At 41.3% G+C, this 18,804-nt stretch overlaps 1 protein-coding gene across 8 annotated transcripts in view; it reads left to right on the top strand.

The window, feature by feature from the left end:
• adgrb1a (adhesion G protein-coupled receptor B1a) overlaps positions 1-18,804 on the top strand; it is a 549,195-nt gene that overhangs the window by 397,032 nt on the left and 133,359 nt on the right. For all 8 annotated transcript variants that reach the window (XM_055633873.1, XM_055633875.1, XM_055633876.1 and 5 more), the window contains one exon: positions 358-484. In XM_055633873.1, the coding sequence (XP_055489848.1) occupies positions 358-484 (127 nt within the window). The remainder of the gene's footprint in view (positions 1-357; positions 485-18,804) is intronic.

Below are 18,804 nucleotides of genomic sequence, written 5' to 3'. Positions count from 1 at the left end.
AGCACCGCTGATATTTTGCATCAGAGCGGTACTTCCTTCCTATCCTGTGTGGGATGTGGGGATTTTATATTGACTTTTAATTTGGTCAGGGAAGGGATTGTTGTTGTTGCTATTGACGTGGGGTGGGTGGTGGAGGGGAGGGGGTGGGGGATGAAATTTCAGCGAAGTAGTTGTAATTATTCCCTGCCGTAGAGAATAACAATAATAACCATAATAGATAAATCTTTGCGATGCATCGCACTGGGTGGATTTTATCTTTGTGTATGGATCGGATGTGTTATATATTTTGTTGTATGCCCCGCACTTAGCGCTGTGTGTTGTGTGTGTTTTGCTTTCCTCTCTCTTGGGAATCGCCAGCCTTGGCGTACACGGGGTCTGGTCGAGCCGCGGCTGCAAGACGTTTCCTATCGACTCGTCACGTACGAAATGCAAGTGTGACCGACTCTCCAGGTTCGCCATTTTGGCTCAGCTCTCGCCAGATTCGGTAAGTCCTTTCAATTTTTTTTATAACCCCAAAATAATATTCCACAATTCTCTATGAAAACGGTGCAAAATGGGCAGGGCAACCCCCTTTTGCACAGGATGCAATGAAGAAGCGACGTTCCAGCTGCAAATGAAGGCTGATGTTTCATCTGTTTAGGTGTGCATGTATATCTAACTGACGCATCTATTAGGAAGCCTGCATTTATCTTGGTTCCCAGCGTTGGAATACATTTCAGTCGTTAACATATTCTGTCCGAACGCTGTCCCATTAAGCTGAATTAATATTTTATGTGATCAGTTGCTATAAATATAATGACCAGACACCAATGTTTCAGGTGCAAATATGTTTTCTACATACAGTGAATATGAGGGAATGATTTATGATTCTAGCCTGCTAGAATATTACATGTCTTGTGTGAGCACACAAATTTTGCACAAACCTACCACTATATTTCTGTGCTGGATATAAACTGATTGTCAAAATGAAATTGTTACTTGGCTGCACAATATTCTCAGCAGAATGTTCTGTAATGTTATTCTGGGTGTTCATACTTTAATGCTGTTATGGGGTCTATTCCAAATCAGTAATCAATCTAAATTGACCAGATATAATAAATACAATTTGTTTATTGATATTAAAGTATCATTTTTGCCAACATGGTAAACAAGTGGTATAGTTATAAACATTCATTAAATATTGCACTATATGCTTTTTTTTCCTTTCCCTTTTACGATGATTTTAAATTAACATTGAAGAAATGAATTGGGAGTTTGGCACCATGTGGTAGGCAGAAAGCTTGTTCACTTTTTCAAGCTGTGTGCAGTGGAATGGCTGGGTGAAATAAAACTTTTGTGGTCAGTTGTGTATGGTAAAAGTACAGACTTATTCTCAATTCAATTATTGTGAATGTCAATATACAGCAATTCTTCTTTGGTGCTCACTTCAGAATCTTTTAACCTTTTATGTTAACGGATGTCATTTTCATTAAGAACACACTGCATGTCAGTCATGCAATCAAATCTATTTTGTTCACACAATATTTGAAATACAAGTTAAACACACAAATATTTCTGAATTAAAATATATAGATATGTAAATCTATTTAATGATGTTAGTTCATGAACAAAGATAATAATGATTTGGCTTGATAAACATTCAAATGTCACACTTTATACAATGTTGGTATGTATATTGCTAATACTATTCAGTATCAGTATATTTAGGGACATTCTTGTGCAATTAATACTTTAGTTTATTACTGTGTTCTAATATTTTGTGTAATTTACACTAGGTACCCAAATTATGAGTGTGTAGGGACTTGGATGTTATACAATGCCAAATTAAGGTCACATGCCAAATTGATACCAATAGTTTGTTTATACTCAATTCTATAAAATCCTTACTAAGTTGTACGGGGAAAGAAAACCTTTTATCATTGACTGAGATAAGGTTAAATATTGAATCTGCTACAATGGTTTCCTTATGTGGAAGCTGCCACTTAGTATATGTTCTTATGGTATGCTGTAAAATGTGATGCTGCTGTTAAAGGTAACTTATGTATTTAGTAAACATCTTTGTGCATGGAAAATGGAGAACAATGCAAATATTGACTGAACATGTAGCTCAGGTCAGGCTTATAACACTGAAAATCAAGTCTGCATGTCAGAAATCATTTTAAGGTCAACTCACTCAGAATAATGGGTGAAATTTAACCCACAACTAATCTGCTGTGTATTTCCAGACATCCAGTCTCTGACGTATTCCTTTTAATGTGTTACTGTGTATTGGGCAGCAGTGGGCATTCATTTTAATAGCAAATGTATGTGTGATTTGATTAATTATCTCTTCCTCAAGTGACCCGTAACTGTGGAGCAGACTATGATTTCAAAAAAATACAACACAGTGGTGCAGCAGCAGAGCTGCTGTGTTGGAGCACCAGAGTCCCCAGTTTGGTCCTGACTACAGGATACTGTCTGTGCAGAATGTGCATGTTCTCCTTGTGAATATGTGTGTTTCCTCCAGGTGCTCCAGTTTCCTCCCACACTACAAAGATGTGCAGGTTAATTGGCTTTTGTAAATTGCCCTTAGTTTTAGGATGTGAAAGCGGAATAAGTGCATGTGTGATCAATGTTCAATGTGGATTCAATAGGCCAAAGGGCCTGTTTCCGTGCTGTGTCTTTAAAACACTAAAAAAACTATAATGTTTTTGGCTCTTATTAATTGTGAAAGGAGAGGGGTCAATCATTGTAGGTACATGAAAAATACCCGAATGATAAGAATCTGAGACAGAACACCCCCAATTAATGAAGGTAAGGAGCTGCACAAACTGCTAGTAATTATTGCAAAACATGAAAAGCTGTAAATTCTCAGCTGGTCAGACAGCATATGTGGAGAGAGCAACACAGTTTATTCTTTAAACTCTCCAGAAATGACACTTGGTGAGGCCACACACAGTGCCACTTTACTGCAGTTGGTACAGGTTTCTGAGGTTATGAGCCAAGAAGGTAGAGTTGGTAAGCATAGAAGAAATAAGTGTACTAGTAATATTTAGGCCTCTCCGAGTCAGCTCTGCTGTTCAACAAGATCATGGCTGACCCTTTCCTCAACACTATGCTCCTGTCTCATCTCCATCAATGCTGTTTTTATTGCATTCATAGACTAGGCTCTCACTGCCATCAGGAATGATCCCAGCATCTTTTCTGGTTATGGAGAGCACCCTTTTAAAATATGAGGACAAAAATTAATGCACAACATTCATTTGTGGTGGCAGAATGGTGCAGTTGGTAAAACTACTGTCTAACAGTTCCAGCCACCTGGGTTCAATTTCGATTGGTTTGATTGGATTTAATTCAATTCTGAATTTGGGTATTGTTTGTGTAGAGTCTGCATGTTCTTGGGATTTTGTGGGTTTCGTTCAGGGGCTCTGCTACTGTTTATGTGGAGCTTGCATGTTCTCTTTGTTACACAGTGGGTCCCATCCAGGAGGTGGTCATCCCACATTCCAAAAATGTTCAGATTGGGAGATTATTTAACTGCTGTAAATTGCACCGATGGTGCATGAATTGGTAGAATCCCGGGAGCAGAATAAAATGGAATATTTATAAGATTAGAGTAAATGGGCAGTTAATGACCAGCATAGGAGAGTGCAAAGTGCCTATTTCCATGAGGTCTATTTATATTTATATTCCATCAAGATCATGTGTAGATACACAGCTATTGATCTGCAGAGATGAAATCTGCTTGGTGCTTTGACAGTACATATGTATTAGTTTGCCCCTTATTTATTTCAGGAATTGTTATTGTGTTACAGGTGTAATAAGACAAGCATATTAATTGCACGATAAGGAATTAGCTCTTTGCTAGATTTCCCAAATGTTACATTATAGGTAGTTATTTAGAAAGACAGATGCATGGCAAATGAAATTGAAGGTAGAAGGTGTGAAGTGATTGCTAATTCGTTGGAAGAAGTTATAGTATGTAATAGAATCTATACGGTTCAGTTTTAATGGAACAGAGAGATCTAAGTATGGGTGTCAGGGATTTGGGGGGGGGGGGGGGGGGGGGGGGAAGAAGGCAGGAGAATGCTGAGAGGAAAGGAAAGATAGATCAGCCACGATTGAAAGGCAGAGTAGACTCGATGGACCGAATAGCCTAATTCTGCTCCTATTACTTATGAACTTTTGTCTTATGCAAATAGATATAAATTAAGAAGGTCGTTATTAAAGTGTGCTATATCCGTGGGTATGTAAGGTAGAAAGGCATTGAGGATTTAACAGAGCTTGATCAATCACTTGCTTGCTATCACTACCTGGTGAATGTGCATAAGAGATTTTCTGGAATAATATTTGGTATGTAGAATTTCATTTACTTGTAGAATCTGGGAAAAGTGTATTCCAGTAGAGAAACAAAAAGTTAAAGGTAGAATTAATTATAATATTCAGAATAATGAAGAGATTTCAAGATAGCAGTGCCAGGAAGTAGATGCAACAATTTTAAGGTAACTGACAAAGGAAACAGTGACAAGATAAAATAGATATTTTTTTAACAGAACATGTCATAATCTAGAATCACAAGAGACAGATGCTAGAATTTGGGCCAAAACTCAAAAGGCTGGAGGAACTCAGCGGGCCAGGCAGCAGCTGGGGAGGGAATGGACAGCAGATCTTTTGGATCGAGTCCCATCTTCAGACCCCAAAGAAGGGTCCTGACCTGCAATGTTATCTGTTCATTCCCTCCCCAGATGCTGCCTGTCCTGCTGAGTTCCCCCATTACTTTGTGTTTTGCTTATAATCTGGAATGCCCTGCCAACAGAAGATTGACTAATAACTTTCAGAAGTCATTTGTGTGATTACCTGAAGCAGGGGAAATTTCTCAACTGTTGGGAATGTACAGGCAATTGGGGCTAATTTAATAGCTCTTTCAAAGATCTGGCACAGGGATGATGGGCTAAATGTATCATTCTGTAATGTACTGCTCTGTATTTGTACAATACCAGCTGGTGCTGCTAATCAAGTCATTTTTGTCAACGGACTTGGCCTGGTATCAAAGCAAGCCTACAGTGATGTGAAGGCTTATCCCACTGGTATTGCAGAAATATGTTCAGGCTTTCAGAGTAACTCGGATTGGCAAGGGTGCACAGTGAGACTGAAAGTAGGCCGCTGCAGGGAATGGGGAAAGTAATACCAGATTAGAGCTATTTTTCCAATGATGGAGTAAGACTAATTGTTAAGACAGTATAGAAACAGAAGCTTTTGTCTTTCACCATAGCCACCCTGACAACGCTTTACTGTGACATGCTGGAATTGGCATTCCATTTTCAAGTGTTAACATCCTTGCCTAATATGCATTTTAGTTACCTTTGTAATTAGAGCTATTGAAATGGCATCACTTACTTCATAGAACATTTGGTTGTCCTTACCTTGCAAACATGAGGAAGAATAATTGTGGCATTTTCATTGACTATTTGATACTGAACAAGTCTGATGATTCATAAAAATGAGATGTATCTCTGAAATAAGTCCAACATACATGTATTTTCAGACAGCTTGAGATACATTTGACAACTCTTTCAGGCCACACATGCGCATGCTATTCTATTGCATTAAAAAACAATGGAGCAGTGTCTCTTTCAACATTGAGAGATCTTTAAGTTCATAATGTGTGCAGTGCATTTCTGTGACTAATAAAGTAAAAAAAAGTGGGAACTTGCATTGTAATCATCTAGTTATTCATATTGATCTATCGTGCTCAAATGTTGTAATCTAAGTAATTAGGCTTCTTCCTTTTCTTTTGAGACAGAAGTTGTCCTTGAAGTTGATTATATTTGACATATTATTGGAGTCTCATGCCATGTGGTGGTGCTTTGAGCTTTGCAGTAACTAATTGTGTCAAGTGGGAAGTGCATACAGAATTTGGCCTATTTCCTTCGCTCCATAGATGCTGCTGCACCCGCTGAGTTTCTCCAGCTTTTTTGTGTACCGTCGATTCTCCAGCATCTGCAGTTCCTTCTTAAACACAAGTGCATACAGATATCTGTACTTTTGTAACTTTGTTGGTGTCAATTTGTAGCAACACATGTACTGCCTAAGTGAGGTCTTCTGTATGATTTTATCAGGTTGCATGCAACACAAATCATTTCACTACCTGGGCATGTAATTATGCTCCTAGAGATAACCCCCCTTAGTCTAGTTCAGTAAAACACAGAGTCAAGCACTGGACCAATAATCTTTATTTTATGAAACAATAACAAATCCCCCATACAATACCTAACCACCACGGGATCGATCCTTGTCTCTGCTTGTCCAAGCCCTTCAGCCTCGTGCAAGCAGACACCTCCAAAAAGCACCCTATTACAATGTTTCTACAGAAGTTTCTGGAAACAAGTCAGTTGCCCAAGTAATACAACATTCTCCTGGGGAATATAAACAATTAAAACAGGGCTTCACACTTCAGCCAATCATCAAACAGTAACACAAACACTTTGCAACGTTAATAACAGGATCTACAACCCTCCTGCAGTCAGCCAATTCTGCTAATGCATCTGCAACACCTTTGGGTTTCTCTGCAAAGCCCTCATACGTTATAACAATAGAGAGGACATCTGGACCTCACCTTATCTGATATTTCAATCTAGGACCTAGACTTCCTGGCACAGATTTACAGCTTTCAGTTTTACACAATCTCCCTCTTCCCTGCCTCTGCCCTCTAACATATTCTTGTTCCTTTCCCAAAGTAATTGGAGGTTGATAGACTTCACCATCTTTCAGCTCTATCCCAAGCCATGAGGTTGCTCTCTTCTAATTTGTCATTCTTACAACTTCTCTATTTGCCTTTCGCATTGTATAGTATGTTCTCCACAATCCTATTAATTCCTTCGCTACCTCACTGTTACCACATTGCCAAATAATTTGTTCTATATACCTTATTACCTTCAATGTTTTAATACCTCCTTTTGGCCATAATTTGTCCCTCAATTCCTTGTATAACGCTCCCGAAAAATTTCTCAACATCTCAGCTTTCTGTGGAAATTAATTGCATATTAATTGCAATGGGCTTTCAGATTTGTCAGTCATATCTCGCTCCAATTGATTCCCCATGTTTGCAGACAAAGGAAATAAACTTCCAAATAATGCACTCCTCCTTAACAATTCACACTTCTCTAGCAATCTCTGGATTTATCAAACTCGCTCCCGAACAATGGCCAAAAGTTCCACAGCGTGTCAATAGTCTCGCATTTCTCTCAACACATTCACACAATTAATCATTTCAATCAAGTACCCAAATTCTTTAACAATCTCTCACAATTTGCACTGAACTCGTACAACTTACAACCTGCAAACAATTCCAAAACAATCTTTGGTCGACCAAATTAAGGTGCTTCAGTGAGCAATTGAATACACCGTTCAGCAGCAATCTCCCACACTCAAATCTAACACAAACATATAAATTCAAAATTGTACTTAAACAAGAAACTATACTACTTATTACTATCATACAGAAACACACTCCAATATAAGTTACAAGCATTGGTTAACTACACAATTTCAAAAACAAATCACAATATATTTTAATCCCTCCTCGTGGTGTTTTCAACCAATGGAACAATCCCCTCGATGGTGGCCGATTAGGAAAGGGGGAGATGCAATGAGACCTGGGTGTCATGGTACACCAGTCATTAAAAGTAGGCATGCAGGTGCAGCAGGCAGTGAAGAAGGCGAATGGTATGTTAGCATTCATAGCAAAAGGATTTAAGTATAGGAGCAGGGAGGTTTTACTGCAGTTGTACAGGGTCTGGTGAGACCACACCTGGAGTATTGCGTACAGTTTTGGTCTCCTAATCTGAGGAAAGACATTCTTGCCATAGAGGGAGTACAGAGAAGGTTCATCAGACTGATTCCTGGGATGTCAGGACTTTCATATGAAGAAAGACTGGATAGACTCGGTTTGTACTCGCTAGAATTTAGAAGATTGAGGGGGGATCTTATAGAAACTTACAAAATTCTTAAGGGGTTGGTCAGGCTAAATGCAGAAAGATTGTTCCGATGTTGTGTAAGAACAAGGGGTCACAGTTTATTGATAAGGGGAAAATCTTTTAGGACCGAGATGAGGAAAATATTTTTCACACAGAGAGTGGTGAATCTCTGGAATTCTCTGCCGCAGAAGGTAGTTGAGGCCAGTTAATTGGCTATATTTAAGAGAGATGTGGCCCTTGTGGCTAAAGAGATCAGGGGGTATGGAGAGAAGGCAGGTACAGGATACCGAGTTGGATGATCAGCCATGATCATATTGAATGGCGGTGCAGGCTCGAAGGGCCGAATGGCCTACTCCTGCACCTATTTTATATGTTTCTATGTTTCTATGATACAGCGATCGGAAGGATTCAAACCCCAGGCTGAATAGCCACGAGTCAGACTTCAATTATAACAGCAGTCTTAATCAAACTATGTTCTTATTCAGTCGATTCGAACCACTATTACAACAGTGTATCTAACATTCAAAATTTAAATCAAAAGCAATACACGACAAATACAATGAAACAACAACAAGTATTAAACACACTTTGAATGTAGCTTCATAAATCTTAAGTATCAACAATTTAAACAAAGTATTTATTACACAAGTTAACTTGGAAGAAAATACGTACATGTTGAATTAACCAGCACCTCAATATGAGGTTCTCAATTTAGTAAATTTGGATCGAAAAATAGTCAGCTCGCTTTTTTCTTTGTCCAATTATCTTTAGTACACAAGTTCAAATTCAAATTTTTAAGCAGACGTCTTTAGGATTATGAAATTCTCAGGATTGGTTGAAAGTATTTTCAGCCAATTGATACTTTAACCACTGCATTCCCAGTACCTTTATGAGACTCCTCCCCCGTCTTTCCAGAGATCCAGATATTCCCACACAGGCGGGAACTCAAACCCTCATTGACTCACCCTTTCGGACTTCTTCCTTGCCACCTGCTTGGTACCGGGTGTCAGCACATAGTCGCTTCACACTGGCAGTCGATGCCGATCTTTAGAATGCCTTTTCAATTTGCACACCCAGCAACGACACAGTATTTCGCCTCTTAGTACTGTTTCAATCCAGTCCTGGTTTTAAATATCCAGCCAATCAAGGCTGGGCAGGGCCTCAAACCACTCAATTATTTTTATGTCAGGCCAACTCAATGGTACCTAACGGTTGGATTTTGCAACAGTGCTATCGACTTAGTTTTGGGGACCTCGAACCCCAGAGAAGGAGAGGGCCTCAAACCCCAAAAAGGTTTCCCGCAGGAATGCCCTCAGTGCTTGCTGGACTACTGTTCTACAATCTTTTTGGGAACCCCAACCAAGTTCGCGAATGACCGATCTGCTCCGACTAGCGAAGTGGGAAAACCGATGCGAAAACCGCACCGTGGCGCTGATTTCTCACCTCGCAATCGGGAACAGCTCAACACCCTTGATCGTAAACTTGTGTCTGGGGGTCCATTGAGATCCCGGGCGAGCCCCCAATGTAATTATGCTCCTAGAGCTTACCCCCCTTAGTCTAGTTCAGTAAAATACTGAGTCAAGCACTGGACCAATAACCTTTATTTTATGAAACAATAACAAATCCCCTATACAATACCTAACTACCGCGGGAATAATCCTTGTCTCTGCTTATCCAAGCTCTTCAGCCTTGTGCAAGCAGACACCTCCAAAAGGTTACACAATCCTAAGCGCTCCTCCAGAAGATCGACAACAAACCTTGTGGGGGTTACATTTTATAGGTCATTGAACCCTGTGGGGCAGAACTACATGGTTACCCCAACAAACCAATCACAAATATCGATCACATTATACAGTAAATGACAGTTCCCAAACCCAATTACAAAGCACCCTATTACAGTGTTTCTACAGAAGCTTCTGGAAGGAAGTCAGTTGACCCAAGTAATACAACATTCTCCTGGGGAGTATAAGCAATTCAAACAGGGCTTCACACTTCAGCCAATCATCGAACAGTAGCACAAACACCTTGCAACATTATTAACAGTATTTGCAACCCTTCTGTAGTCAGCCAATCATGCTAATGCATCTGGAACACCTTTGGGTTTCTCTGCTAAGTCCTCATACATTTTAACAATAGAGAGGACATCTGGACCTCACCTTATCAGATATTTCAATCTAGGGTCTAGACTTCCTGGCACCAACTTGCAGCTTACACAGAAATTGACCAAACAAGCCCTGCAGATGCAATGATCCTCCATTTTATATATCTCTATTTTTGCCAATATTAACAGGTACATGTTACAATAAAGCATAATTGAATCTGTCCAGTATAAATTACATTACAAGTAAAACACAAAGTACATGCTTTAACTCCAGGATAAGCACTCAACCAAGCCCAAAACATTATCTAACAAAATACACCAACTTCCAATAAATGACTCAATGTGCAAAAAAAAAAACCCAGCTACCGACATATTAATTAGCTCTTTAAAAAAAAAAACGAATCCTGAAGATGCAAGTATATCATTGGGGTTATCAAGTGGGCACCTTTTCACTGGTGTTTCATTGTTAGGCCCACAACATCTCACAGTTGATTCTGGCATCCCAAAACAACACCCCCTCAATATCTGCTCTCACCACCTATGCTACCAGTATCAACTAAATAAAGGAAACTGTAGCCAACTAGCTCACTCTAATAACCATATAACCAAATGACAGCACGGAAACAGGCCATCTCGGCCCTACAAGTCCTTGCCGAACAATTTTTTTTTCCCCTTAGTCCCACCTGCCTGCACTCATACCATAACCCTCCATTCCCTTCTCATCCATATGCCTATCCAATTTATTTTTAAATGATACCAATGACAAATGTGAAACATTTACATTGTGAAACATCTGCATCCTATCTTCCACTAATCCTAGCCCATCATTAAGCCAGTAAAACCAAAAATATCAGCCTTGCAAGACCGGGATACACTTGCACAGACTACAATTACATATGACATATTGCATGTCATATGTTTCCTTTCTGCCCCCAACTGACACTATTTCTTCTCCACCACATTAGCCTACTATCTTGCTCTGCTGCCTCTGACATTTGCTTTACTGCCTGACGCAAACTGTCCGTGAATTTCTAGCACTCCAAATATCGATGTGGTCGATCTCGCTATGAAACCTCTACAACCCACCTCTACAGGACGTACTCTTGCTCTCCATCCTTGCTGCTCAACGTCTGCTGCCAACTCTACATATCTAAGCCTTTTCCTTTCATAAGCCTCATCCACTAAGTTCTCCCAAGGTACCGTCAGTTCTATAAATACACTTTTGTTGACTAACTGACCATATCAGGCCTCAAGCTGGTAGTAATTATTTCCTGCGGAACTACAAGCTTTCCTCCCAAATCTACCTGCATCTCCCAGTCATTGGCTCCCGGTAACTGGCCTGACTCATACCTATCTGCAAACTTCCCTCCTCTACCTTTCTCTCCCAAATGGGCAAGGTGAATCGCTACACTCCCAGTCCTGATGTCTACTGAATTCACCTGTACTCCCCTTCTCTCAATTGCTGCAGCTACGCACTTCAATACCTGGTTATGTTGCCAAGTATACCGACCCTGAGAAAGACTAGTCCTACCTCCTTATAAAATATGCTTCAATGTTGCCACCTCTGAACACAGGGTACATGCTGGGTCGCCACCTACCCATTGTTTGAGGTTTTGCGGTGATGGCAGCACAAGCACATCATAACCTAATAAGGAAACTTACATGACCCACCTCCATGCACCACAGGTCCCTCTAGCTAAATCTCCTCTTTTCTACACTATCCCAGTTCATCCACTGACCCTGCTTAACCTGAGCTATTGCCCATACACATTAGTGTTCAAACACACTGTTTCCTCCCGACAATGTACCTGCTCTACAACCAATTTCTTCCTCTCTGTTGGACCTGCCTTACTCCACACTGGTTTCCCTTTGAGCTGAGCCCTAAGCCTCCTTTCCCTTGCTGCACCCTACTGAAGAAGCACAAGCAGCTCTGAGGCATACATACATTGTTGGTCAACTATGTCTGTATGCCTCAGAGCTGCTATGCTTCTTCAACTGCCTGCGTTAAGTTCCACTTCCTCCCTCTCCGTTACACTTGGCACCGGATTACTAACTAAGGTATCCTTACTCCCTGATAATTGCCACTCTAATCTCACCTTGGCAAACTTAAACTTCTCTGTTACGTTAGACAATGGTAAATGGAGAATACCTTTCCCATATAAAGCCACATTACAAAGACACCGTGTAACCCCTAACCATTTCCTAAAAAATGAACTAACCAATCTCTCTAACCTTTACACCTTAGAAATTGGCACCTCATATACTGTCAATGGCCACATCAACCTAGGGAGTAGCCCAAACTGCAAACACCACAACTTCAAGTTGCCTGGAAGCCCTGACTTCTCTATCCTTTCTAACCCGTCCGTCACATCCTTTCTAATTTCCTGAGCCTGTTCATTGTCATCTAACTTCCTGTTAAATCACCTAAACAAACTTTTAGTTGGTTTCTCCATTATAGACGGGATTTATTCTTCACCTACACAGAACCTTTTTCTACCACCTTTCCTCTTGCCAAACAAATCAAATACTCTACGAAACAATCTTCAGTCTAGCCCAATTACGATTATAATTTAACTTCTCTAACAACCACCTTGGACAAGTTACTGTCGTAGTCACTAAGGTCATTTGATCCATATAGGCCCTGATTGGAGGGAGGCACAGTCCGTCCTACCGACTCTCCCTCCCGATCACCCAATGTGATGCTCTAATCACTGGCTCCATCGCCTTTGTAAACGCTAACGGGGAAATAGTACACCCTGCTATAATGCCCATCTCTGGTCTGCGATGCTGTCGTGAAGTCAGCTGTACTAAAACACAATCGGACATCTTGGAAATATGCTTTCACTAAATTTAATGTTGATCCTGGAACTGTAAAGAAATCAAAAGCACTCTAAATAAGACTATGTGGCACAGATCCAAACGCAATTGCCAGGACCAAAAATACTATATGCAAATCTCTTCTCCCGAGTTTGGCAGTCTGAATCTGGTGCCTTATTACACTAATGTGTTCGAAGCAACCTGTGAATCCTGGGATTCCTGCTTTCTACCCTGTGGTATCTATTAACCTGTTCCTTTCTAAATAACATCAGCCTCTGTGCCACTATGCTAAATAAATTCTTGCCTTCTACATTTAGGAGATATATAGGCTTAAACTGACTTAACTCTGAAGAATCTTTCTCCTTGTGAATGAAAATTCCCTCGCTCTATGCCAAACCCTTGGTGTGACCTCCCCAACTATATGCAATAGCCTCCGCAAGAATCTAAGCACATCAGGTGCACTTTTATATACCCAATAAGGGACCCCATTCGGCCTAGGGCCGAAGAAGCCTTTGCACGCTGTATTGCTGCTTCCAATTTCTTCCACTTTGATGGCAAAACATCTAACATGCTCTATCTCTCCCAAGAGTGGTTTATCTGGATCCGAATATGCCCTTTTTAAACTCTTCGTTTGAATCTTGGAGCTTTCCACTTTTTTCCTGACTAGACATTTCTTTAACAAATTTAAATGGATACCTATACAATGTTGACCTGACAAGCTGCTTCTTCTTTCTCTTGCTACTAAGGTGTTCTGCCCTGCTTAATATTGCTATCCGATTTCTTAACTCCTCTTGCAAAACATTAATTCTCTCTCTCTCATCAAATGTAGGCTTTCTCCACTGCTTTCTCAACTGTCTCCTATCCTTCACTAATGTCTTGATTTCTATCACTTGTCTAGATCTAACCACCTGTTGGGCCTGCATCTTTTTCTCAATAACACCAAACCTGCCCGCACCATATTGATAAATAATCTCTCCCCTCTTATCTAACTTGTTTTCCACTGTCCCTTTCTGACTCTCTAATGCATTTACCAAATCTATATTAACAGTTTCCCATTCCTTCCTTTCACTTGCCCTAGGCCATTATACTCTCGGTTGCAGCCCACCGTTCTTTTCGCTGACTGGCAGATTAACCTCACCATCACCTACATCCCCCTCTACAGCGCTTGTTCCCTCCTCATCAGTAACAGGGGTAATGATATCCTGCGAACTGTGGTTTTCTACCCATCGTTGGACTTCACTCGATGCCTAGCAGAGTTGGTCCTCACCCTCAACAACTTTACATTTGACTACTCCCACTTCCTCCAAACACAAGGCGTAGCTATGGGCACACGCATGGGCCCCAGCTACGCCTGCCTCTTTGTCGGGTACGTCGAACAATCCTTGTTCAATATGTACCAGGGCCCCATCCCCGACCTTTACCTCCATTACATTGACGACTGCTTTTGGGCCACCTCCTGCACCTACACACAACTGCCTGACTTCATCCACTTCACCACCAACTTCCATCCGGCACTCCAATACACCTGGACCATTTCCGACACTTCCCTACCATTCCTTGACCTCACCATTTCCATCGCAGGGACAGACTTCTGACCGACATACACTACAAACCAACTGACTCACATGGCTATCTGGATTACACGCCTATTTTCTTCGCTCCATAGATGCTGCTGCAACCGCTGAGTTTCTCCAGCAATTTTGTGTACCTTGGACTTCACTCGACTGATTTGACTGACTTTTCAAGAAGTACTGCTCAATGCGATTTCCCTGCACTACGCCACTGCTGCAATGAGGTGCTAACCCGTAACAGCTCCAGTGGGGGTCTAATCCCTCCCGTCAGCTTTCCAAGCTGTCACATGGACTTTGCTGTCTCCTCCCCCCTAGCTGTCTCCTCCTACCCCCCCCCCCCCCCCCCCCCCCCCCCCCCCCCCCCCCCCCCCCCCCCCTCGGCTCCTCCCTCCTTTTTTCCTTCCTTCTTCCCCCCCCCCCCCCCCCCCCCCCCCCATCAGTCCCGCGAAACGTCGCCTATTTTCTTCGCTCCATAGATGCTGCTGCACCTCTGAGTTTCTCCAGCATTTTGTGTACCTTGGACTTCACACTCGACTGATTTGACTGACTTTTCAAGAAGTATTGCTCAATGCGATTTCCCTGCACTACGCCACTGCTGCAATGAGGTGCTAACCCGTAACAGCTCCAGTGGGGGTCTAATCCCTCACGTCAGCTTTGCAAGCTGTCAACCGGACTTTTCCTAGTTGTCACTCACATCGTCTACGGAAGAATAAACAATAATTATGCTTCCTTTAAATCTCCATAAAGGCTTTAAAAACATTCCCAACATAATCACTGAGTAAACAGTAATCTGACAAAGAATTATTAACAAAGAGTCTGTGTCACTGAGTTGTTGCCATTTCCTCCCTTCAGTCTCCTGCCTTAAAGCTTTAAAACCCCAATGTACAAAGTACATTGTACAATGTACAATGAGACAAGTGTAAACAGTGCACATTTTTGAGCCAACTTTGTCATTCAGTTAGTTTATGTCAATCTGATAACACCACCCTTTAACTAGCTAAGAGATCCAATATTGAGATTTGAGCTCATATAAATAAGTCATTCCGAATCATCATTAGCTCCACTATCTGAGCATCCATTGACTTTCACAAATAGATCTCCATATTGCAAATATACATGAACAGGTGAAGCCCAATTTCAGTTCTTAAAACTATTTTGAGATTGTGTTAATTTCATCAGAATTTGCTCATAAGAATGGATTCTTCTTTCTCCATTTATTCTATCCAATTGATTCCTTATGTCAGAAATGTTGACTAGTTCCACCTCTCAACCTTTTAAGCTAAATAGAATACATACAGAGGCTGCTCATCACTTTGCAGAGATTTTGGCATTTCTTTCAGCAAGTACTCTGCTGTAAGTACTCTGAGAACCAGAAGTAATGTATAGTGCATTAGGGCATTACAAATACAAAGATGTAGACTGGTCCACAGTAGGGGCCCTTTAATTAATTTCTCTTGCAAAGTTTTCTCTCTTTGCTTTGCTTCTGCCCCTGTCCTACTTGGGAAACCTGAATGGAAACCTCTGGAGACTTTGCGCCCCGCCCAAGGTTTCCGTGCGGTTCCCGGAGGTTGCAGGTGGTTGCCGGAGGTTGCAGGTAGTGGAACCAGGTAGGGAGACTGACAAAAATCTCCGAGATCCTCCTGGAACCGCATGCAAACCTTGGGTGGGACGCAAAGTCTCCAGAGGTTTCCGTTCAGGTATCCTAAGTGAGACAGGGGCATAAGAGTTTAAAGTCAAGGCCAGATTAAAATCCTGCTGATTGATATGGAGAGGATGTTACCCATTTAAGACAGAAAAGAAATGAGGAGAATTGTTTTTCTCACAATCATGTGTATATGGATTGCTCATTTTATATGGCAAAAGGATTTGAGTATAAGAGCAGGGAGGTTCTACTGCAGTTGTACAGGGTCTTGGTGAGACCACACCTGGAGTATTGCGTACAGTTTTGGTCTCCTAATCTGAGGAAAGACATTCTTGCCATAGAGGGAGTACAGAGAAGGTTCACCAGACTGATTCCTGGGATGTCAGGACTTTCATATGAAGAAAGACTGGATAGACTTGGCTTGTACATGCTGGAATTCAGAAGATTAAGGGGGGATCTTATAGAAACTTACAAAATTTTTAAGGGGTTGGACAGGCTAGATGCAGGAAGATTATTCCCGATGTTGGGGAAGTCCAGAACTAGGGGTCACAGTTTAAGGATAAGAGGGAAGTCTTTTAGGACCGAGATGAGAAAATCATTTTTTACACAATGAGTGGTGAATCTGTAGAATTCTCTGCCACAGAAGGGAGTTGAGGCCAGTTCATTGGATATATTTAAGAGGGAGTTAGATGTGGCCCTTGTGGCTAAATGGATCAGGGGGTATGGAGAGAAGGCAGGAATGGGATACTGAGTTGGATGATCAACCATGATCATATCGAATGGCGGTGCAGGCTCGAAGGGCCGAATGGCCTACTCCTGCACCTATTTTCTATGTTTCTATGTTCATCTTCAATGGAAAGTGAAGACTTATGCTTTAAATATTTTAAGGCAGAGATGCATCGATTTTCGAAGAGCAAGGGGGTAGAAGATCGACACAAAATGTTGGAGTAACTCTGCAGGTCAGGCAGCATCTCTGAAGAAAAAGAATGGGTGATGTCATCCATCCATTTTCTCCAGAGATGCTGCCTGACCCGCTGAGTCACTCTAGCACTTTGTGTTTACCTTCGATATAAAGCAGCATCTGCATTTCCTTTCTACACATCTATCTCTCTGCCCCATTTCAAATTATATAAATTAGTTTTTTTTACACTATTCAAGGTTAGGTGACAAAGTCTGACACAATAGACTTCATACCAATTTGATGCTACACAATTTTGAGGAATACTGAAGATGAGTAAAGACTTTGACAGCCTCATTTTATGAGTAGGCACACTGCAGAAAAAAAAGTTTTTAAAATCTGAGGACAGGAACTAAATGCTAAATAAAGATTAAAGGAACTGCAGATGCTGATTTACAAAAAAAGACACAAAGAACTGGCTGGTGAGGCAGCATCTCTGGAGGACATGGATAGGCAATATTTCAGGAAGAACCTTTCTTTAAGCTGATTCTAGTAGGGAGGGGGGAGAAAGCTGTAAAGACGTGGGGTCAGGACCAAGTCTGGCAAGTGTTAGGGTAGTTGCAAGTATGAGTGTTATGATTGGCACACGGGTGGACTAAGACTAGAGATGAAAAGGAAACACAAGGTTCTTTGTCTCTCCTTATCTGACAGCCATTTGTTTCCTTTTTATCTCGAGCCTTTGTCCACCCATCTGCCAATCAAAAATCCTCCTCTCCTGTGCCCATTTATCACTTGCCTATCTTGTTCCTGCCCCCACTTCTTTCCAGCGTTCTCCCCCCCCCCCAACTACAAGCAGTCTGAAGAAGGGTCCTGACCCGAATTGGTGCCTATCCATGTACTCCAAAGGTGCTGCCTAAATCGCTGAGTTATTCCAGCACTTTGTGACTTTTTTTGTAAACCAGCATCTGCAGTTCCTTGTGGCTTCATTTAATATTAGTTACTCTCCTCATTCTTCAAAACAAAGTTTTTGTCTGCAGTGTGACTATTCATAACACTCATCTGCTGTAGACATTTGAGTTTTTTCTTAGCTTCTTAATTATTCCTCATTGTGTTTGGTTCATTTTTGATGGGAAATCCACTGTCAGACTTTGTCTCCTATCTTTAATGCTGTGACACCAACTGCACTGCCCTCATTAGCCATCTACATTATTTTATCAGATAACTCAACTTTGTTGAGTTATCTGATAAAATAAATTGTTTAGTTTAGTTTCAGTTCAGTTTAGAGATACAGTGTGAAAATTGGTCATTCTTCCCACTGAGTCCACGCCAACTAGCGATCACCCCGTACACTAGTTCTATCCTACACATTCGGGCCAATTAACCCGTAAATCTGGACATCTTTGGAATGTGGGAAGAAACTGCAGCATGTGGAGGAAACCCACACAGTCACAGGGAGAAACCCACACAGTCACAGGGACAAAGCCTTCTCGTCAGGTATGACCAATCCTAGTTTAAAAGGGAAGCAAAGATTGCCACTGTGGTGGGATCCACAAACCTCTCACATGTGCGGACGGTGACCAAAAATGCATGAGCACAAATATCTCCCTATTTAAAATAATGAAAGGACAATTAACCTATGGCTGCAGGACAATCAGCTTAACATCATATAGAAATTATATTTTAGAGGCAATTATATGGAACGATATTATTTGGAAAATCACAGAGAAACATAGGGAAGTCAGCACTGTCGGGACAGATTATGGATGTATCTGTGTGTAGTTTGTACATTCTCTCTGTGACCTGCGTGGGTTTTCTTTGGG

Source organism: Leucoraja erinacea, chromosome 4, assembly GCF_028641065.1.
Source record: "Leucoraja erinacea ecotype New England chromosome 4, Leri_hhj_1, whole genome shotgun sequence".
NCBI lineage: Eukaryota > Metazoa > Chordata > Chondrichthyes > Rajiformes > Rajidae > Leucoraja > Leucoraja erinaceus.
The sequence above is the reverse complement of the archived record's forward strand: the minus strand, read 5'-3'. Positions and strand labels throughout refer to the sequence as shown.